This window comes from Nothobranchius furzeri, chromosome 8 (assembly GCF_043380555.1).
Source record: "Nothobranchius furzeri strain GRZ-AD chromosome 8, NfurGRZ-RIMD1, whole genome shotgun sequence".
Lineage (NCBI taxonomy): Eukaryota > Metazoa > Chordata > Actinopteri > Cyprinodontiformes > Nothobranchiidae > Nothobranchius > Nothobranchius furzeri.
Genome location: NC_091748.1, coordinates 80,234,092 through 80,254,973, shown reverse-complemented (window position 1 = coordinate 80,254,973; position 20,882 = coordinate 80,234,092). Strand labels below are relative to the sequence as shown.

Genomic DNA, 20,882 nt, shown 5'->3' with positions numbered 1-20,882 from the left:
GAGCCTTTTCAGGTCCCTGCTTCTGATGCTGCTACCCCAACAGACGATGGCTGAAGAGATTACACTCTCAACAACAGACTTGTAGAAGATCTGCAGCATCTTGCTACAGACATTGAAGGACCTAAGCGTCCTCAAGAAGTGCAGTCTGCTGTGTCCCTTCTTGTAAACGGCTTCGCTGTTCTTTCTCCAGTCCAGTCTGCTGTCCAGGTGAACTCCAAGGTATTTGTATTCCTCAACCACCTCCACTTCTTCTCCCATGATGGAAACAGTGTTTGACTCCACCCTGTTTCTTCTGAAGTCTAAAATCATCTCCTTTGTTTTGTTCACGTTCAAGGTCAGATGATTGTTTCCACACCATGCCACAAAGCGCTCCAGCAGCTCTCTGTACTCAGCTTCCTGTCCATCTCTGATACACCCGACAACTGCAGAGTCATCTGAGTATTTCTGTAGATGACAGGTCTCTGATTTGTACTGGAAGTCTGAGGTGTACAGGGTGAAAAGGAATGGTGAGAGTACAGTCCCCTGTGGTGCTCCAATGTTACTGATCACCTGGTTTGATGTGCAGTTCTTCAGCCTCACAAACTGTGGTCTGTTTGTCAGGTAGTCTTTAATCCAGGCGATAGTTGAGGCCCCCACCTGTGTCTTCTGGAGTTTCTGGCAAAGTACATCAGGCTGGATTGTGTTAAATGCACGGGAGAAATCAAAGAACATGACCCTCACAGTGCTGCCTGCTTCGTCCAGATGATAGTGGGTTGGTTGAAGCAGCTGGATGATGGCATCTTCAACTCCAACTCCATGGCGATAAGCAAACTACAGCGGGTCCTGATATGTTCTAGTTTGCTTTTTCAGGTGGACCAACAGGAGTCTCTCCAGGACCTTCATGATGTGGGATGTCAGGGCAACCGGTCTGTAGTCATCATTGACTGATGGGCGAGTTTTCTTTGGAACTGGAACAAGGCAGGATGTCTTCCACAGGACTGGAACCTTCTCCTGGGCCAGGCTGAGGTTGAAGAGGTGCTGCAGAATCCCACAGAGCTGCTCTGCACAGGCCTTCAGTACTCTGGGGCTGACACCATCTGGACCTGCAGTCTTGTTCCTGTTCAGTCTCTCCAGCTGCCTCTTCACCTGACTTCTAGAGACAGATAGGTGGGAGGGGGAGGTAAATGGGGCAGCAGCATCTCCTGACTTGGTTGAAGACAGATTTATAGAACCAGAAGAGTCCATGACTGCGTTAGAGGACAAAAGAGCTGGCATGTGACAGGAAAATGTTGCATCAGAGGAGGATGGGATGTCTGATTGGCTGGGGACAGGCGAGGAGGATGCTGGGTTTGTTCCTGAACTGAACTTATTGAAGAACTTGTTCAGTTCATTGGCTGTGTCCAGGCTGCCATCTGTGCAATCCTTCCTCTGCTTGAAGCCTGTGATCTTCTTCATCCCTGACCAGACATCTCTGATATTGTTCCTCTGTAGTTTGTTCTCCAGCTTCTTCCTGTATGCCTCCTTGCTGTCTCTGATCTTGATCTTCAGTTGCTTCTGTATACTCCTCAATAATTCCCTGTCTCCCTCCTTGAAGGTTCTTTTTTTCTCATTTAGCAGATTCTTCAATTCACTGGTGATCCAGGGTTTGTTATTAGCAAAGCATCTCACTGTTCTGGTGGGTATGATGTTGTCCACACAGAAGTTTATATAGTCAGTGACACATCCAGTCATGGCATTGATGTCCTCTTCATATCCTTGGCAGAGAGTCATCCAATCTGTGGTCTCAAAACAACCCTGCAGGGCTTCTTCAGTGACCATTTTCTCACAGTTCGTGTTGTCACAGGTTGCCTCTGAACAAGTGGTTTGTATTCTGAGCAGAGAAAAACAAGATTGTGATCTGATTGTCCCAGAGAAAGTCTTGTTTTGGACATGTGAGCATTCTTTACATTTGCATAACACAAATCCAATGTCTTGTTTTCTCTGGTGGAGCAGCTGACAAACTGTTGAAATATTGGAAGTGTAGCAGAGAGCGAGGCATGATTAAAATCAACAGATATAGCCACAAATGCATTGGGGTGCAGGGTTTGTAGCTTAGCGACAACGGAACTGATAGCATCACATATACTTTCAGCAATGGCTGAAGGTGGAATATAAACGGTTGCCAAGACAACACTGGTGAACTCTCTTGGCAAATAATATGGGTGACAACTTACTGACAAGAGTTCAACATCTGGGCTGCAGAGACGACATTTCACTGAAACATGACCTGGATGGCACCATCTGTTGTTGACAAGCACTGCCACTCCACCTCCTTTTCTTTTCCCGCTCCTCTTCAGATCTCTGTCTGCTCGTTCAGTCAGGAATCCTGGCAGAGAGACGCTGGAATCGGGGATATGGTCCTGCAGCCACGTCTCAGTGAAACACATAACACTACACTGCCGATTCTCTGGCTGAGTCCTTGAAAGGGCTTGGAGTTCCTCCATCTTGTTGGCCAGTGATCTCACATTGCCCATTATGATCGATGGAAGAGAAGGTTTGAATTTCCTCTTTCTCTGTCTCCGTTTTGCTCCCGCTCTGCACCCACGCTTCTTGCGTTTTAGCTCATTTGGGATTTGTGGCTTCAGTTGAGGTATTATTTCAGCCTTTCCAATGTTAATCAGCTGCTCCCGATTGTAAACCAGCTTGTTGTCATGGTTACGCATCATAACAAATGCTCAAAAAGTGAAATAAGTGAAAAAACAGCGGTAAAAATCCTCCAAGCTTCACAGCACCAGAAACAGAAAAGTAAAATGTCCAAAAAAATACCATTTTTCTTGAGAAACGAGAAGAAAAAATGTCGAAGGGAAGGCAAAAATTACATGTAGTAAACAGAGCTACTCCAACATGCAGCCACCCAGAGCAGCGCAGTTCCGGAATTAATAATTAAAAGAATCCTAGGATCTTCTAATTAATCATCCTAAGACCAAGCAGGGGATATTCTATTTATATAGAGCATCACAGTTATTGGTCACAAGTAGTGGTAATAATATAAATAGCTTTTCAAGCAATTTACCCTCTATTATCATTACAATATTGAAATGCATTTACTGTGTTGCACAATTCTACAATTTATGGCAGTTCCTGTAAAGAGATTGGGAAAGGGTTCGCAAAACCATATAATACACAGAAAATATCAGTATAATCTATGGAAATATCAGATGAATTTAATTTCACCTTCAAGTCGCAGACGAGTCTTTCTATGAAGGAGGAAAAATGAAGGTGTAATATTAAATTACGCAGCTCTAACTATGGCAGAAGCTGAGTTAAACCAGATGTTCTTCATCAAAGGGCTTGTCCGTGGACTGAGAGTCCCGGTTGGGGAATAGGTTTGAAGGTCAGAGTCCTTTTCCCTTGATCAGGATGGTTTCAGTCTTACGTTGATGAGTACCTCGAAGTCCAGGTCCGGAATGCAAATATGGAGTTCGGGATGTGAGCGCACAGTTCTACTTCTCAATAGAAAGACTTCAGGGTCCTTCCATGGCGTGTCGAGGCGGTTGTCCAGTTGTCAGGGAGCTGATCTTGTCCCCGAAAAGTCCTTCTGGTCCTTGACCGCGAAACCAGTCTGGAGATTTGGGTGGAGGTGCTTGAAGTAGTTTATCCTTTTCCAGCATCTCTTCTTCGCTGTGTCCTGTTGTAGTTGCGTCCAGGGGCTCTTCAGCCGAGGTGGATGCAGGTTACGTTGTCATGTGGGTGTGTGGTCAGGGAGGAACCCCAATCCGTCGTTTTAGTTCCAGTTCTAGTACCCCCTCAAATGCTGCTGTCTCAGTTGTTCCATCAGGTGCTGAGAGGCGGCCCAAGTGCAGGCCATGAACGTGCACCAACATCACAATGTGGTGAACCCAGCAAGCTTGAAGCAGATCTTTATCTTTATCTTTATCTTCACTGGCGTTGAGACGTGGGCCCTAGAGGTAACCCACCCCTTTGCAGCCGGACTTCGTTGCCACTCTAGTAGTGGTTGACGTTGATAAGCTTGCTAAGGGATAGATTAATACAAGATGGCCTCTCAGCAATCTTCACAGCAGTGGGAGTGATGAGTGGGAGCGTACAAGGTTGAACAGCTGTGTCAACATTAGCCCAATCTCAGCCGGTATAAAAAACATGGGCCGATGTTTACAGTCCAGAGAGGACTGCTGAACACAAGCAACTGTTCAGCAGCTTCATACTAAATTTCAAAGTGTGCAAACCCCATTTTTAAATTAAAACATTAACTTATTTTGTTTTTATGTTTTCTTTCAGCAGTTATTTCTCAAAGCCTTCCTGATGTCTGCTTCCGCCTCTTGGCTGATAGAATATCGTCTTACTTGAGACCAAGGTCTGTTAGGATGTATACGTTTTCTGATACGACCTTGCTGTTTGACCCAGACACACAGGAGCGTGAAATTCTGTGTCAACGCATTTCAAAGTTCCAAACCAGGGAACACACGAAGAATTAAAAGAATTAAAACTTTTTAAATGCATATTCCCTACAACAGCTTTAATCTGCTGTCTCATTTTAATTTTACTTCCAGACAGTTTCTCCCTTGTTCTGATCACAAAGCCCGCTAATCGGACATCTGAACAAGTTTCTACATTTGACAGACGCCAGGAAGATTCAGTTAATGACAAACGATACTTTTTAGTGTTCAAAATGCAGTTTTCGACTTCAACAGGTACTGCTTACCAAATCTGCTGTCACCCGGGCTCGACTGTCATTCTCTGAGAAGTCCCTTGTCTTATTTTAAACGTCAGAGACAAAGATAAAAAAAAAACAAAAATAAGGAGATAAAATGCTATTTGACAATAGTCACTAGTTTGGTTGGTCTGGGATTACTGTTTTGACTAAAATATACACTCTTAGCTTTTATTTGGCCTCTCATTTACTACCAAATACTGACAGTCTATTCCTCAAATCGAGGGGTTCCCCTAAACCCCTTTCCCTTTCAGCCACTAAAAGTGACTCGGTTCAGAGTTCAAATTATATTTGCATATAATTTACTACATGTCCACTCAGGGTGGACCTGCTCTCGTCTGTAAAAAGTACAGGGCACCAGTGGCGGACTTGCCAATTCTGGTGTTCTTGAGCAAATGCCAGTCGAGCTCTACGGTGCTGGGTAGTGAGCATGGAATCATCACATCTTATTGGTCATAATTAATATGTAGTCAATCAGTATCAAGTTCATCACGCTATTGATTCAAGGATTTATGTTTTAACTCCAATTGCTTATTTGCACTATGCTTTCATTTCAGAGTGCATTGTGACGTTAAACTGCTTAATGTCCAGTAAAAACTGGATAAACTGGGGCATTCTAAAGCTTTTGACCGGTAGTGTATGTAGACGTATACAGGGTGGGCCACATATATGGATCCACCTTAATAAAATGGGATGGTTGGGAATATTAACGTCCTGTTTGTGGCACATTACAATATGTGAGGGGGCAAACTTTTCAAGATGGGTGGTGACCATAGTGGCCATTTTGAAGTCGGCCATCTTGGATCCAACTTTTGTTTTTTCAATAGGAAGAGGGTCATGTGACAGAATTAATCGTTTTAGTTCAACCTAAAATGAAAATAAAGAAGCTATTTTGGAAGTAAAGAGAGATGCACTGACGCGTACTGTTGCATAGATCGTTTTTTCCAAAGGATGGGGGTGGTGGCACCACAGAGCATTCCTGCTAAGGTCACCCAAATGGCTAGCACCGGCCCTGCATTTAATAAACGATCATCAGGGCTGCTGTAAAATTGAATCTCCAGTCCACATCCAGACAGAATTATCCTCTCTTCTGTCTCATGATTAGCAGCAGCTGGGATGATTATGCCTAAAACATTTTCTTTTTTTTTTTAACTTTTTATTTATCAACTTTTACTTTACAAACACATTCCCCTTCGTACTCAGCATTCATCATATTTTTAACATTGAGTTCTGTTCATTTCCCCTCGTTCGTTTTCTAGAAGTCTTTCTTTGTTTGTGCTCTTCCGCCGTTATTCTGTCCATTCTTTACCTTTGTCTTCTTGTCTTCTCATTCCCTTCCGTGTCCGTTGTTCTTCCTTCCCCGATTAACCTGTTTTTCTATTTCTATCTTCTTGGCTTGTTTTCTCTTTCTAATCATTCATTTTTCTTCTCCTTCTTTTGAGTACTTACAATGCATACAAAACGAAAAGAAAAAAAAGACGACAGAAAAACAAAATAAATAAGAAAGAAAAAATAATAATAATAAAAAGATTTAAAAAAAAAAAAAAAAAAAAACCCATATATAAATAAATCAAAAGGTCGGCTCATCTGCAGATTTCTTCTTTCTCTCCAGTTCTATATATCTGTATGTCTCCATTTAGCCCATCGTTTATGCATTTGTTCCCCTTTCAGTCTTAGTCTAAATGTCAGCTTCTCCATTTCCTGTATTTCTCCAACAATTGTCTTCCATTCTTCTATTGTTGGGGTCTCTGGTCTGGACCATTTTCTAGTGATGGCTTTCTTGGCTGCTATCATGAGTATCCTCATCAGATATTGGTCTCCCCCCGCTATTTCTTCCCGTATGGATCCTAGGTACATTAATTTAAATGTCTGTGGAAAATAATATCCTAATATGATTTTGGTGTTCTCATATATTTGATTCCAAAAAGGTTTTATGTTCTTGCATTCCCAAAATATGTGGGCGTGATTGGATTCTATATTTCCACAATTCCTCCAACATCTCGTTTGTTTTTGTATTTGTTTACTTATGATTTTCGGTGTGCTGAAGTATCGTATTTGGTTCTGCCAGGCAAATTCCCTCCATTTTTGTGATTGTGTTGTCCTATTTTGTGTTTTCCACATCTCCTCCCATTCCCCGTCCAGTATTTCTTCCCTAATTTCTTTTGCCCATTTTTCTTTGATATACTGTGTTGAGTGGTTTTCTATCGTCAATAATGTTTTATATATTATGGATAATTTCCGTTTAGGTGCTGGATTTGTATATGTTTGGATCATCATTGTTATTATTTGATTATTCCCTCGAATTTTCCTTTGAATTCTGTTAGTGTAGTAATCTCTTAGTTGTAAATATCTAAACATATCCTTATTTTCCACGTCAAATTTTTCTTTCAATTCTTGGAAACTGTTTATCATCCCTTCTTTCTGAATTATTCCTAATGCTGTCATTCCTGTCTCATTCCATTTTTTGAATCTATTATCCCTTTTTCCAGGTTCAAAGTCCGAGTCCCACCCTATCCATCTTAGCAATCTTAGCTCTCCCTCTATTTTTAGTTTCTTGCTTATGTTCCACCAGGTTTCTAAACTAAACTTAGTTATCGGGTCCAGTTTTTCAATATTTTTCGTCCAGTATTCTTTTCTGGTATTTTCCCCCAGTAATGTTTGGATTGGTATTTCCTTTCTCTTTGTCTCTATTATTTTCCAGTGGTTCAAGTTTTGCGGGTCACACCAATCGATGAGTGGTGCTATTTGTGCTGCCTGATAGTAATGGTATATATTTGGCACAGCCCTCCCTCCCTGTTCTTTTGCTAGTTGTAGGGTAGACCTTCTAATTCTTGGTTTTTTGCTTTTCCAAATAAATCTTGATAATTGTTTATTCCATTTATTGAATTGTATTGTTGGTATTTGTATTGGGAGGGATTGAAACATATATAAGAGTCGTGGCAAGATATTCATTTTGATAATGTTTATTCTGTCGTATAGTTGTAATGGATAGGATGTCCATCTGTTTAGGTCTGCGTTAATCGTTTGATTTAATTCCTCATAATTTTGTTGAAATAGATTCTTCAGGTCTTTAGTTATGTTGACTCCTAAGTACTTAATGTGGGTATTATCCCATTTAATCTTATATTTGATCAATTCTGTTTTTAGTGTGTGATCATATAACAATGCCTGTGTTTTATGTATGTTAATCTTATATCCTGAGTGTTCCCCATAGGCTCTCATTAGTCCCAATAGGTTCCTTAGGTTATTAGTCGGACTGTTTATGTATATTAATATATCGTCTGCAAAGAGGCTTATGGTATGTTCCTTATTATTAATTTCTATTCCTTTTATTTCATCCTCCTGTCTAATTGCCTGTGCTAAAGGTTCAATATATAGCGCGAACAGAGTAGGGCTGAGACAACAGCCCTGTCTTGTTCCTCTTGTTATCTGTATCTCATCTGTTATTGATCCATTTATTTTAATTCGTGCTCTTGGTTCTGTATACAGGGCCTTAATACAGTTTACTGTCTGTTCATTAAATCCAAATTTTTTTAATGTTGCATATAGGAATTCCCAGTTTACCCTATCAAATGCCTTTTCTGCATCAAAGCTTATTATAGTTGCCGGTATTCTTTTGGAATTAATTTCTTGTATTATGTGCAGTGTTCGTCGTATGTTATCTTGCGTTTTTCTCTCTACAACAAAGCCACATTGATCCTCATTGATTATATCTGGAAGAAATCCTTTAATTCTATTAGTTATTATTGTTGTATATATTTTGTAGTCTATATTAAGAATTGAAATCGGTCTATAGTTTGTTGCTTCTTCTTTGTTTTTCTGTGGCTTAGGTATTACAGAGATAATAGCTTCTTGCCATGTTGGTGGTATTTTATTGTTGGTCATAATCCAGTTGTATGTTTTATGCATTATTGGTACAAGTTCCTGCTTTAATTTTTTATACCATTCTGCTGGGTATCCATCGCTTCCTGGTGCCTTATTTGTTTTAAGTTTATTTATTGCTTCTATTATTTCTTTTTCCGTTATTGTCTTTGTAATATTCTTATTCTGTTCTGTCCCTATTGATGGTAAATCTAAATTTTGTAAGAATTCTTCTATTTTGTTATTGTTGCTTCCTAGCGGTTGCGTATATAGTTCCTTATAATATTCCCTAAATATTTCTTCAATCTCTTTAGGTTCGTGTGTTATTTTTTTTGTCTTCGGGTTGCATATTTTACTTATGTTATTTTGTTCTTGTTGTTTTCTTATTCTTCTTGCTAGTAGCCTCATTGCTTTCGGCCCTGCTTCATAGTAGTTTTGTTTTAAATATTTTGCCTTAATTTCTATTTCATTTTGGTGCATTTCATTTATTTTGTTCCTGATGTTTTTTATTTGTTCCCGTGTCTTTGTTTCTGTTTTCTGTTTGTCTTTCTTTTCCATTTCTTCTAGTTCCTTTGTAAGTTTTTCATATTGTTTAGTCTTATCCCTTTTCATTTTGCTTGTAATCGCAATTAATTTCCCTCTGATCACTGCTTTCATCGCATCCCACAGTATATCTGGCTGTACTTCTCCATTATCATTTTCTCTCAAATATTCCTTAATATTTTTACTGATCTGTGTTGTCATTATTGTATTATTAAGTATTCCTGTATTCATTTTCCATAAAGTTTTCCTTTTAATTTTGTTGTTTAGTTGAATTTTGAGATATATTGCATTATGATCTGATAGATCCGACCCGCCTATTTCGCATTCCTTTATTTTATATCTATGTTCTTTTTGTATTAAAAAATAGTCAATTCTCGAGTAGGTTTTATAATGAGCAGAGTAGTGGGTATAGTTCTTTTGCGCTGGATTAATTTCTCTCCATATATCTATAAGTCCCATTTCTTTAGTTATTGTATTTATTAATTTGGTTAGTGTTTTTTTATATGTTGCAGTACTTGTTGTATCGAGTTGGGAATTCATTATTAAATTAAAGTCTCCCCCACATATACAAACCCCCTCCATTTCCATTGCTAACATATTTAGTATATATTCATAAAATTGTTTATTACTTTCTGGTGGTGCGTATACATTGGCTAGTGTTACCATCTCATTTTCTATCTTTCCTTTGATTATGATAAATCGGCCTTCTTTATCTCGGACCTCTTTTACATTTTCATAGTTCTGTGAATTAGATATTAAGATTGCCACCCCTCTTTTCCGGCTATTGGGACATGAACTATAGTATGTATTTTTAAACCCAAGTTTTTTAAGTTTTTCGTGTTCTTTCTGTGATAGGTGGGTTTCTTGTAGAAAACTAATTTGTATTTTTTCTTTTTTGATTTTATTTATTATTTTCGCTCTTTTTATTGGATTGCCCAGCCCATTTACATTCAGTGACATTATTTTGATTTCCTGGTTTTTATCATACATCATTTCTTATTCTTCTTGTGTCTTGCCCTTTCTCTCAGTAAGTTCTCCCTTTTGTCCTTGCAGATGGCCTTTCTAGTCTTGAGATACATAAAAAGAAAGAAAAAAATAAAAAAAATACTGATACAGAATAAGTAAATAAAGTACCCCCGCCCCCCTTTAAGAACCCCCTCCTTGTAACAACCAAACTTAGAACCTGTTGCTACAAGGTAACTGCCTTTGAACTTCCATGTTGAGATGCCCTCTTGTGACTCTCTACCCCTCCTCTGGGGGGAATGCCTTCCTTTCCAGAAGGGCCCCCCTACCTCCCTTTCTGTCTCAGTCATTCCACTCTAAACCGTGCCTAGTGACACTCGTTAACCAACATTTTTAAACTTTTTACCTTTATACATGTTCGCCTCATTTTCCTAGAGCGATACTTCCCCTTATTTATTCCCCTCCCTCTGTCTTTTTTCTCCTAAGTTCGTATTCTTGCAGTCGTTCTCTGACTCTGTTCTTCAGCATTCCGTTATCCCCCACCTTTTTCCAGCTCGCCGGCCCCTTCGCATTAGCCTCTTTATTCTTTTGCATTTCTTCCTCTGCCATCTGGAGTCCTTCCACTGCGCATCCTCGTGACTTCAGGTCCCTCACCGCCTCCTCCGCGCTGTTGTAGCTCTTCATTCCGTCTTCCCAGAAGATGCGCATTTTAGTGTAGGGCGTTTGGAATCGAATTTTCATGCTTTTTAATTTCTTCTTTATTGGGAGATACGCCTTTCTCTGTTGCAGTACTTTTGCAGTGTAATCATGATCGAAATACACTCCCTCTCCCTCAAACATAATTTTTTTCCCCTTCTCCCAGGCTTTGTTCAGAATCATGTCTTTCGTTTTACTTTGCTGGAATTGTATTATTATGGATCTGGGTGCCTGCCCTTCCTTCGGCTTGGGCGCCTGCGCTCTGTGTGCGCTTTGTATTTGCAGATCTTCTTCTAATCCTAGTTCTTTCTTGAGCCATTCTTCTATTGTCTCCTTCAATTCGGATGGTTTAACTTCCTTACTTTCTTTGATTCCATACACCCTTAAGTTGTTCCTCCTTGCTCTTGCTTCGATGTCCTCTAGTTTGTCTCCGATGTATTTCTGTTGTTGTAACATGTGCTGTATGGCCTCGTTAGCTTCACAGCTCCATTGTTCGAGCTCTTCCGTTCGTGTTTCTCCGTCTTGTATCCTTTTCGTTTGTTCTTTAATTTCTTTGTCCATATTATCAAGTAGCTTATTAATATCTCTCTTGAAGTCGGTCAACTCCTTTCTCATTTCTGTTGTAATCTCCTCTTTGTTCGCCTGGAGTTCGGTCTTCATTTCGGCAGTTAGTGTTCGTATCTGGAGGCTAATGCTATCCAAACTAGCTACTCGTGTTAGCTCTCCTGTAGCCCCCACTGTTAGCATCTGCTTTGTGTCCTTACTTGGATCTTCTGGCTGCTTTTTGCTCTTCCCTTTATTCGTTGTACCTCCGCTCATTGTTGCTTTTCCTTTTCCTTATTTTTCCCTTTACAGTTCAGGCGTTTTCTAGTTCGTGTTTATGTTGGTTATACGGAGCTCTTGTCACTTGCGTCTGTTTCACTCTGTCGCCATACCGGAAGTCGCCTAAAACATTTTCCTTTTCTTTCTGCTGGCACATTTAACCACTGGTTGGTCAGGTGCTGCGTGCGGGAACGTGCACTTGTCAGATAACTCGCATCCTTTAACTCTGCAGTCAGAGACGCTAGGGTTTCCTATTTCTCCAACCTGGTGTCCCAGAGCAAAGGGAACCCCAAGGTGCTGTTTAACACCATCAGCAGCATCGTCTCTCCTGCCTCTCCTACAGCCTCCATCCACTCTGTTGCAGACTGTGAGAACTTTCTGTCTTTCTTTGTGGACAAAGTCAATAAGGTTAGATCTAGCATCTCTCCTTCAGCCTTATCGCCGCCTCTCCCGACTCCAACCAGGCCCATCATCCTAGATAGCTTTGCTCCTGTTTCTTTGCCTGAGTTAACCAAACTAGTTAACTCTATGAAGACCTCTGCATGCCCCCTCCACATCTTACCCTCATCTTTGTTTAAAAGTGCTTTTCAGTCCATCGGTCCCAGCGTGCTCTATAGGCCCGCCAGGCTTTGCTTGGCCACCTGCCAGGCTAAGAGCCATGCCCCACCCCCTCCCCGACCCTACCGTGTCTGCTGACACGAACAACGCAACGACACTATGTGCTAACCCCCCCCTCGACCCTAGCTCTCATGGAGGAACGCTGCGGGACGCCTCCTCCTGACTCACCTCCTCCTGGCTCCTCCCCCATTACCTTATTTTATCATTTTTCGGTGTTTCCTTTGTCGGAGCCCTCTGCCCCGTGGGCGGTGGTCGGCTATGGCAGCCCGGGTGCTTTCTGGGTGTGTCTGGGTGGAGGTGGTGGTCTCCGCCCTCCCTGCCCTGGGCACCCTGTGTTGGTGCCTCGGCTGCTGTTGTCGGGGCAGCTGGCTCCCCTGATGGTGTTTCCTCAGCTTAGCTTGTCTAGCTCATCTGAACTCAGCCCAATATGTACTTAAGCATGTGTGTGTGTGTGTGTGTGTGTGTGTGTGTGTGTGTGTGTGTGTGTGTGTGTGTGTGTGTGTGTGTGTGTGTGTGTGTGTGTGTGTGTGTGTGTGTAACACCTATGTGGGGTATTATTGTCTTATTGCTTATATATTTATGGGGAGGGAGGGAACGTGGGGTATATTGGGTCATGTTATTTTATAAAGCACTTTGAGTTGCGTTTATTGTATGAATTGTGCTGTATAAATAAAGTTTGGTTTGATTTGATTTGAAGGTCACTCCAAAGCCTGAACAGGTCAGTTTAAAGGAGACCACTGAGTCCACCGATCTCAGGCTCAGGGGGAGAGAGGTCCAGAGTCTGGGGGCCACAGCAGCAGATGATCTGTCACCTTTGACCTTTAGCCTGGTGCTGCACAACCAGTAGGCTTTGGTCACTGGACCTCAGGGACCTGCTGGGGGTGTAGGGACTGAGAAGATCACCAATGTAAGATGGTGCTTGTCCATGTAAGGCCCTATAGACCAGAACCAGGATCTTGAAATGAACCCTGAAGTTGACTGGCAGCCAGTGAAGCTGGAGGAGAAGCGGGGTGATGTGGGTGTGTTTGGAGGACTTGGTCAGAAGCTGAGCACAGGCGTTCTGAACCACCTGTAGACGGTTCAGGGAGGTTCTGCTCAGACACGTGAAAAGAGAGTTGCAGTTATTTTCAGGATCAGCCAGGCTCCAATTAAAATCTAAGTTTAGGGTGAAAACAGAAACTTAAAGGTCTGAAACCAAAAAATTTCATTGATTTCAGTCTAAAAGAAAAAAAATATCATGAAACATTTGTTCTGATTGGCTGTCTTCTCATCCAATCAGGACGGGCGTCTTCGCACAGGTGATCACATCCTTTGTATTGGGTCGACTCCTACCAGTGGTCTCTCCAGTGACCAGGTGGTCAAGGTGCTGCAGGGCTGTGGAAGTCATGTGACCATGGTGATTGCCAGAGAGCCCCAGGGCCAGAATTCAGGTGCTCCACGCCCCCCGCCTCCTCCTGACTCCTCCCCCATAACCTCATTTCACCTTCTGCCTCCTGAAACACCTCCCCTGCATCAGGCCAGCAAGATGGTGAGCATGCAGGTTAGCTGGTTGTCATGACTACGTAGAGCAGTGTTTCCCAACCTTGGTCCTCAAGGCACACTGTCCTGCATGTTTTCCATGTTGGCCTTTCAAATTCCCGTGTTCCCCTGCTGCCACACACCATTAACAGACATCTGCAACACTTGGTGTCCTCCCAAGGGATCAATGTATATCAGGTGTGCTGAAGCAGAGACGGGGAAAACATGAAGGTCAGTGTGCCATGAGGACCAGGTTTGAGAAACACTGACCAGTTCTTCTGGGTTGTTTCTGGTTTCAGCCAAATCTGGAAGGATACGAGATCCACGAGGTTCCCCTCACCAAGAAGGACGACCAAGGTCTCGGGATCTCCATCGTTGGCTTCAACCCTCTGACAAGTCAGGGTACGACTGGATCAGGGTTTAGATAGAACTGAATCAGAAGTTCTACAGGACCATTTTAGATGTTATACAGCAGTGACTCCCAACCAGAGGTATGTGTACCCCTAGTGGTCTGTGTGCACATTACAGGGGTACGCAGAAACCTGGTAAAAGAAAAAAACATTGTGCTGGAATGTGTTATGCTTAATGAATACTCAAAGTAACGCACAGTAATATATGGTTGATATATTATCAATTATCATTTTAGACCATTTGTGACTGCATGAATGTTGTCAAGCCACATCAGCTTTGGAGGGGCTGCTGTTATACAGGACCATTTCAGGTGTTATACAGGACCATTTCAGGTGTTATACAGGACCATTTCAGGTGTTATACAGGACCATTTCAGGTGTTATACAGGACCATTTCAGGTGTTATACAGGACCATTTCAGGTGTTATACAGGACCATTTCAGGTGTTATACAGGACCATTTCAGGTGTTATACAGGACCATTTCAGGTGTTATACAGGACCATTTCAGGTGTTATACAGGACCATTTCAGGTGTTATACAGGACCATTTCAGGTGTTATACAGGACCATTTCAGGTGTTATACAGGACCAATTCAGGTGTTATACAGGAGCATTTCAGGTGTTATACAGGACCATTTCAGGTGTTATACAGGACCATTTCAGGTGTTATACAGGAGCATTTCAGGTGTTATACAGGACCATTTCAGGTGTTATACAGGACCATTTCAGGTGTTATACAGGACCATTTCAGGTGTTATACAGGACCATTTCAGGTGTTATACAGGACCATTTCAGGTGTTATACAGGACCATTTCAGGTGTTATACAGGAGCATTTCAGGTGTTATACAGGACCATTTCAGGTGTTATACAGGACCATTTCAGGTGTTATACAGGACCATTTCAGGTGTTATACAGGACCATTTCAGGTGTTATACAGGACCATTTCAGGTGTTATACAGGACCATTTCAGGTGTTATACAGGACCATTTCAGGTGTTATACAGGACCATTTCAGGTGTTATACAGGAGCATTTCAGGTGTTATACAGGACCATTTCAGGTGTTATACAGGACCATTTCAGGTGTTATACAGGACCATTTCAGGTGTTATACAGGACCATTTCAGGTGTTATACAGGACCATTTCAGGTGTTGTACAGGACCATTTCAGGTGTTATACAGGACCATTTCAGGTGTTATACAGGAGCATTTCAGGTGTTGTACAGGAGCATTTCAGGTGTTATACAGGAGCATTTCAGGTGTTATACAGGAGCATTTCAGGTGTTATACAGGACCATTTCAGGTGTTATACAGGACCATTTCAGGTGTTATACAGGAGCATTTCAGGTGTTGTACAGGAGCATTTCAGGTGTTATACAGGACCATTTCAGGGGTTATACAGGACCATTTCAGGTGTTAGACAGGACCATTTCAGGTGTTATACAGGAGCATTTCAGGTGTTGTACAGGAGCATTTCAGGTGTTATACAGGACCATTTCAGGTGTTAGACAGGAGCATTTCAGGTGTTATACAGGACCATTGCAGGTGTTATACAGGACCATTTCAGGTGTTATACAGGAGCATTTCAGGTGTTATACAGGACAGTTTCAGGGTTTAAACAGGACCATTTCAGGGTTTATACACGACCGTTTCAGGGTTTATACAGGACCATTTCAGGTGTTATACAGGACCATTTCAGGTGTTATACAGGACCATTTCAGGTGTTATACAGGAGCATTTCAGGTGTTATACAGGACCATTTCAGGTGTTATACAGGAGCATTTCAGGTGTTATACAGGAGCATTTCAGGTGTTATACAGGACCATTTCAGGTGTTATACAGGACCATTGCAGGTGTTATACAGGACCATTTCAGGTGTTATACAGGACCATTTCAGGTGTTGTACAGGAGCATTTCAGGTGTTATACAGGACAGTTTCAGGGTTTAAACAGGACCATTTCAGGGTTTATACACGACCGTTTCAGGGTTTATACACGACCGTTTCAGGGTTTATACAGGACCATTTCAGGGTTTATACAGGACCGTTTCAGGGTTTATACAGGACCGTTTCAGAGGTTATAGACGACCGGACCAGAATCAGACCTTGACACATTTGTGTTTCCATCTCAGATGCTGTGGGTGTTTTTGTTAAAAATGTGGTTCCCGGCAGCGCAGCGGACAGGAGTGGAAACATCCGGGTCCATGACCGACTCATTGCTGTAAGAACAATTCCCATTCTATGCGGTTCTGGTTTCAGATATTTGGTTCTGGTAAAACGATTGTGTCCATCAGAATCGTAATGTGGATCTTTGTTATGTTTTTATCTTCTGGCTGCTGACTTTCCCACTTGTCTCGTCCTCCACTTCCTGAACAGCTGGACGGTGTCAGTCTCCATGGGATGACTAACCAGGAGGTTCTGGAGGTGATGAAGCGGACCAGCCAGACAGTGGTTCTGACTCTGGTCCGAAAGAAGCCCAGAACGTTGGAGAAGTCCCTGGATAAAGGTATCAGAACATTTCTGACCGGTAAATGCTTCCGGCTCTGAGCAGAAGCATCCCGGTTGTATTCTGGTGCTGTTGAGGGATGTTTCCTCCCTTTTGGTTGCTGTGGTAATGAGTGCCATAGATTGGATTTGGGTCATGTGATCAGTGGGGGAACCAGCGTTTGGACCCATAGCCCAAATCACAGGAACCATGTGATCTGGTCTTGGATCGGAACCGAAGCAGATCCACTGTGTGGTCTCTCTTTTGGGTCTGCTTAGAACCTCAGTTCCTTTCAGAGCGACTCAGATGATGGATCTATCTACAGCTGGGTGTGGTTTTCCCAGAATGCTCTCCTCCTCCCCCATCTTCTTTGGAGATGAATTTGCTCTCTTCAGGGTGATTGTTTGTGCTGCGGTGAGCCAGAACCGGGCCGCTGTTAGCAGGAGCTCAGCTCCTATCAGCTCCACGTGTTTTTTTGTTCCATTGCAGAGAAGAAACACTGAGCTGATGTCCTTGAACTGCTTCATATTTAGCAGCAGCATCTGAGGGTCAAAGGCCACAGAGAGAGGCTCTGGGCCGGTTAACACCTCCTCTACATGGACGATATGAAGCTGTACGCCAAGAGTGAGCGAGACATCGCCTCACTGATCCACACCAGCGGACCTACAGCACTGATATCGGAACGTCGTTTGGACTTGAGAAGTGTGGTCGGATGGCGACAGAAAGGGACGGTAGTCCACACAGAAGGGTCTCGCTCCCGGGAGGAACAGTGGCAGACCTTTAGGACCGCTACAAGTACCTCGGTATCCCACAAGCTAATGGCAACCTCGATGAAGCTGCAAGAAAAGGAGCCACAGCCAGATACCTACACATTATTCATGGTTTGGTAGCAAGATGGTCTCCTCATCAGAGTTATTCCAGAGGGATTAGAAGAGGATTAGGAGTACATGGAGCTGGGTTTGTTTTGGCATCATTCATAAACAGTTGTTGTTAAAGGTTTTCATGTAGAAGAATTTAGCACAACACTACGATGATAAAATACTAGCATGTTATCTCTGTGCTGTGGTGCTGTCTGCAGCCTGACCATAATGTTTTTGACTCTAAACGGTTGTTTATTTGGATCATGGGCTGTGGGTTGTAGATTGAAGTTGACAATCTCGTTGTTTGGGAACATTCGGGCTGCTATATTATTTATGTCTTGGCAGGTGTGACATAGAGGTTTCAGAGGACTGCAAGATAGTGCTGGCTCCGTAACTTGAGGTGAATAGTTAACTCCGGACTTGTTCAGAGGAATTGCATCCAGCAGGAAGTAGTGTCTACTATCCCCAAAACAAGTTTAAACTGTCGAAGAAAACGACACTCGTGTCTCTGCCAGATGTTAACGTCATGCCAGGTGTCATGTGTTGTCCTTTAGTGTGATTCGATCCCACTGGTGGTATTAGGGCTATTGGTGGTGGTAGGAGCCCGGCTGCTGCCGGCAGGAGGCTAGCCTCTGTCAATGAAGGTTGCAGCATGGCCAATGCAGGCTGTGGTGGAAGCCCTGCTGCTGCAGATGATGGCAGAAGCCCTGCTGCTGCAGGTGATGGCAGAAGCCCTGCTGCTGCAGGTGATGGCAGAAGCCCTGCTGCTGCAGATGATGGCAGAAGCCCTGCTGCTGCAGGTGATGGCAGAAGCCCTGCTGCTGCAGGTGATGGCAGAAGCCCTGCTGCTGCAGGTGATGGCAGAAGCCCTGCTGCTGCAGATGATGGCAGAAGCCCTGCTGCTGCAGGTGAGGGTAGGAGCCCGGTTGTCATTGGCGGTGGCTGATGCCCAGCTAGTTGTAGATATAGTCCAGTAGCTGTAGTCCAGATACCAGTAGATCAGTGGGTGGTAGCTGTAGTTCCACTGGCTGTAAATAAGGCCCAATTATCTGTGGAAGTAGGCCAGCAAACTGTAGCTGTAAGCCAGCTATAAGTGGGTGTAGCCCAGTCATGGATGGATGTAGCCCGGATAGTTGTGAACAAAATTCAGCTAGTTGAGGATGTAGGCCACCCTGCAGTGTTTGAAACCCAACAAACTGTGGGCATATCCCAACTCGCAGTAAAAGCACTAATGGCAGTTGCTCAGCTAACAGTGGATGCAGTCCAAAAGCAGATGGTTGTAGCCATGCTAGTAGTGGATGTAGCCCTGGTAGCTGTGACAGCAGTCCCATTAACATTGATGGCCCAGGATTTACATCAATATCACCAGCGAGCAGCAAAATCATCAAAAGATGCAGACAGGGTTCGAAATTAACACTCGCCACTCGCCAAATGCGAGCAAATTGCTCCACCTGGCGAGTAAATTTTTGAGCTCTATCTGCCACCTGGCGAGTAAACTTTTGAGCTCTATCTGCCACCTGGCGAGTAAATGTTTGCACCAAATGAGTTATGTTTATCAGTCATCTTCCACGGATGTCTGATCCTCCTCCCGCCTGCATGCAACGTACACAAACGTACGCGAAACGTGAACGCCGCATCCAACGTCATTTCCACCTATCCCATTCAATCATTTTATCAAGTTAGCGGTTAGCTTCGTGTTAAAACTAGCGGTGAAATGTGGCGGTTTTTAACTGGAGTCAGCCAGCCTTCCAAAGGAAAACTCGTCGAACTGGAAGAAAAACCACCAGGACCAGTGGCGACCAGAAGATTTTGTGAAAAGTGGCGAACTGGAGACGGCGGAGTCGTGAGACAATGGCTACATCATGATGGCCACGTAGCGTTGCTGCCTTTCACAGACAACTGTCCCTCGGCATTCTTCAAATATCCAAAAGATGACCGTACTTCCCACTTTGTCTTCTTTGAGGGATAATAAATGTCCCGAGTGCTGTCGTCTCCTCCTGCCATTATTTCAGCTTTAGCTTAAAGAAAGTTTTGGTTGTAAACAACAAAGTGCACATGTGCCGCCGGCAACTTCAGCAGATGATACGGTGGCTGGTAAGGGTCACCGCGCCTACACCGCAGCCGCGGTAACCCACCGAGATAATATATATATATATATATTTTTTTTTTTAAAACAAGACGGTTATTATTATTGTGAACTTTTTTACCGGGGTTTGCCGCTACACCGGTTACCGTGACAACCCTAGCCCTGACACACTTTCAGATCTTCTCATGGTGCAGCTGTGTTCTCCAGAGATCAAGGACTAGGACCCAGATGAGGCTTTGGCACAAAGACGGTGTCAGAAGCAGGAGGCCAGACTTCATGGACAGAGAAAACAAGGAGTCTGACTAGATTTCAATGAAAGAGTTCATAAAAACATCTCTAAAAATAAATAAATAAATAAATAAATAAATAGTAAAAATGACAAAAGAGTTGTTTTTCTTATTAATTGAAGTTTTAATTATTTTGTCTTTCTGTTTGGAATCAACATAACATAGAATAACATGCTTTAGGTAGATCTAAATCATTTAGAGTTTTGGCCGGTAGATTTTCATCATCTACCAGCCAACTTGGCCGGTGAGTCAAACATTTAATTTCGGACCCTGGATGCAGATATGCCTAAAAAGGTTTAGATGATTCTGAATCAGCATGTTTAGCTGGAGGTGGCCTAGCAAGGTCATGATCCAGCACTGCTGTGAAGAGATGTTGACTCTGCTTTGCTAGGTAGAAAATCTGCAGTTTACATATGCATGGTCTTTTAATGCATTTAGAATGCTTTTGTGGCAAACACACAGGACTTGCAAAACTGTGTGACTGCATGATGGTGGCCATCTTGGTTTTCACCCTTCTCCCCTCTCTCAGCTTCCACCAGGTCTGCAGGTTAGATGTCTGAGGTGTGTAGTCGCTCGTAAAAGAGCCGTCGTGTCTGTAATCACTTGCAGCGTCGCAGAGAAGCTTTTTGACTTGATGTCAAAAGGGTAACTGAATTAATCAGGAAGTAATTCCTGTTTTATTAAAACACATTGCTTATACATTTGGCAAATCAGAATTTGACACAAATGAGGGCTTTATACCTCAAAATATACCTCAGCAGGGTTTCCCTCGGCGCTTTATAAGCCTGGCTTTGCTTGGCCACCCGCCAGGCTAAGTGTCATGCCCCGCCCCCTCCCCGACCCTGTCGTGTCCGCTGACAGGAATGGTGCAACGAAACTAGAGCCCTCCATCAGCTGATACTGGTGAGAAACAGCAGAGGAACATGTGCAATCCCCCCCCCCCAGACGGCCGAACCTGCCAGGCTTAACTCATTTTCTGGGGACACCCTGCTCAGAACTCACTCCTTCCTTCAGATACAAGGATGGTTAACTCTGTGTGAATGAGAATGT

General features: G+C 43.1%; 1 protein-coding gene across 1 annotated transcript in view; it reads left to right on the top strand.

Moving 5' to 3' along the window:
* patj (PATJ crumbs cell polarity complex component) overlaps positions 1 to 20,882 on the top strand; it is a 186,977-nt gene that overhangs the window by 27,566 nt on the left and 138,529 nt on the right. Inside the window, exons 8-11 of the mRNA XM_070554394.1 lie at positions 13,470 to 13,730; positions 14,008 to 14,110; positions 16,247 to 16,335; positions 16,491 to 16,620. Coding sequence (XP_070410495.1) covers positions 13,470 to 13,730; positions 14,008 to 14,110; positions 16,247 to 16,335; positions 16,491 to 16,620 — 583 coding nt within the window. The remainder of the gene's footprint in view (positions 1 to 13,469; positions 13,731 to 14,007; positions 14,111 to 16,246; positions 16,336 to 16,490; positions 16,621 to 20,882) is intronic.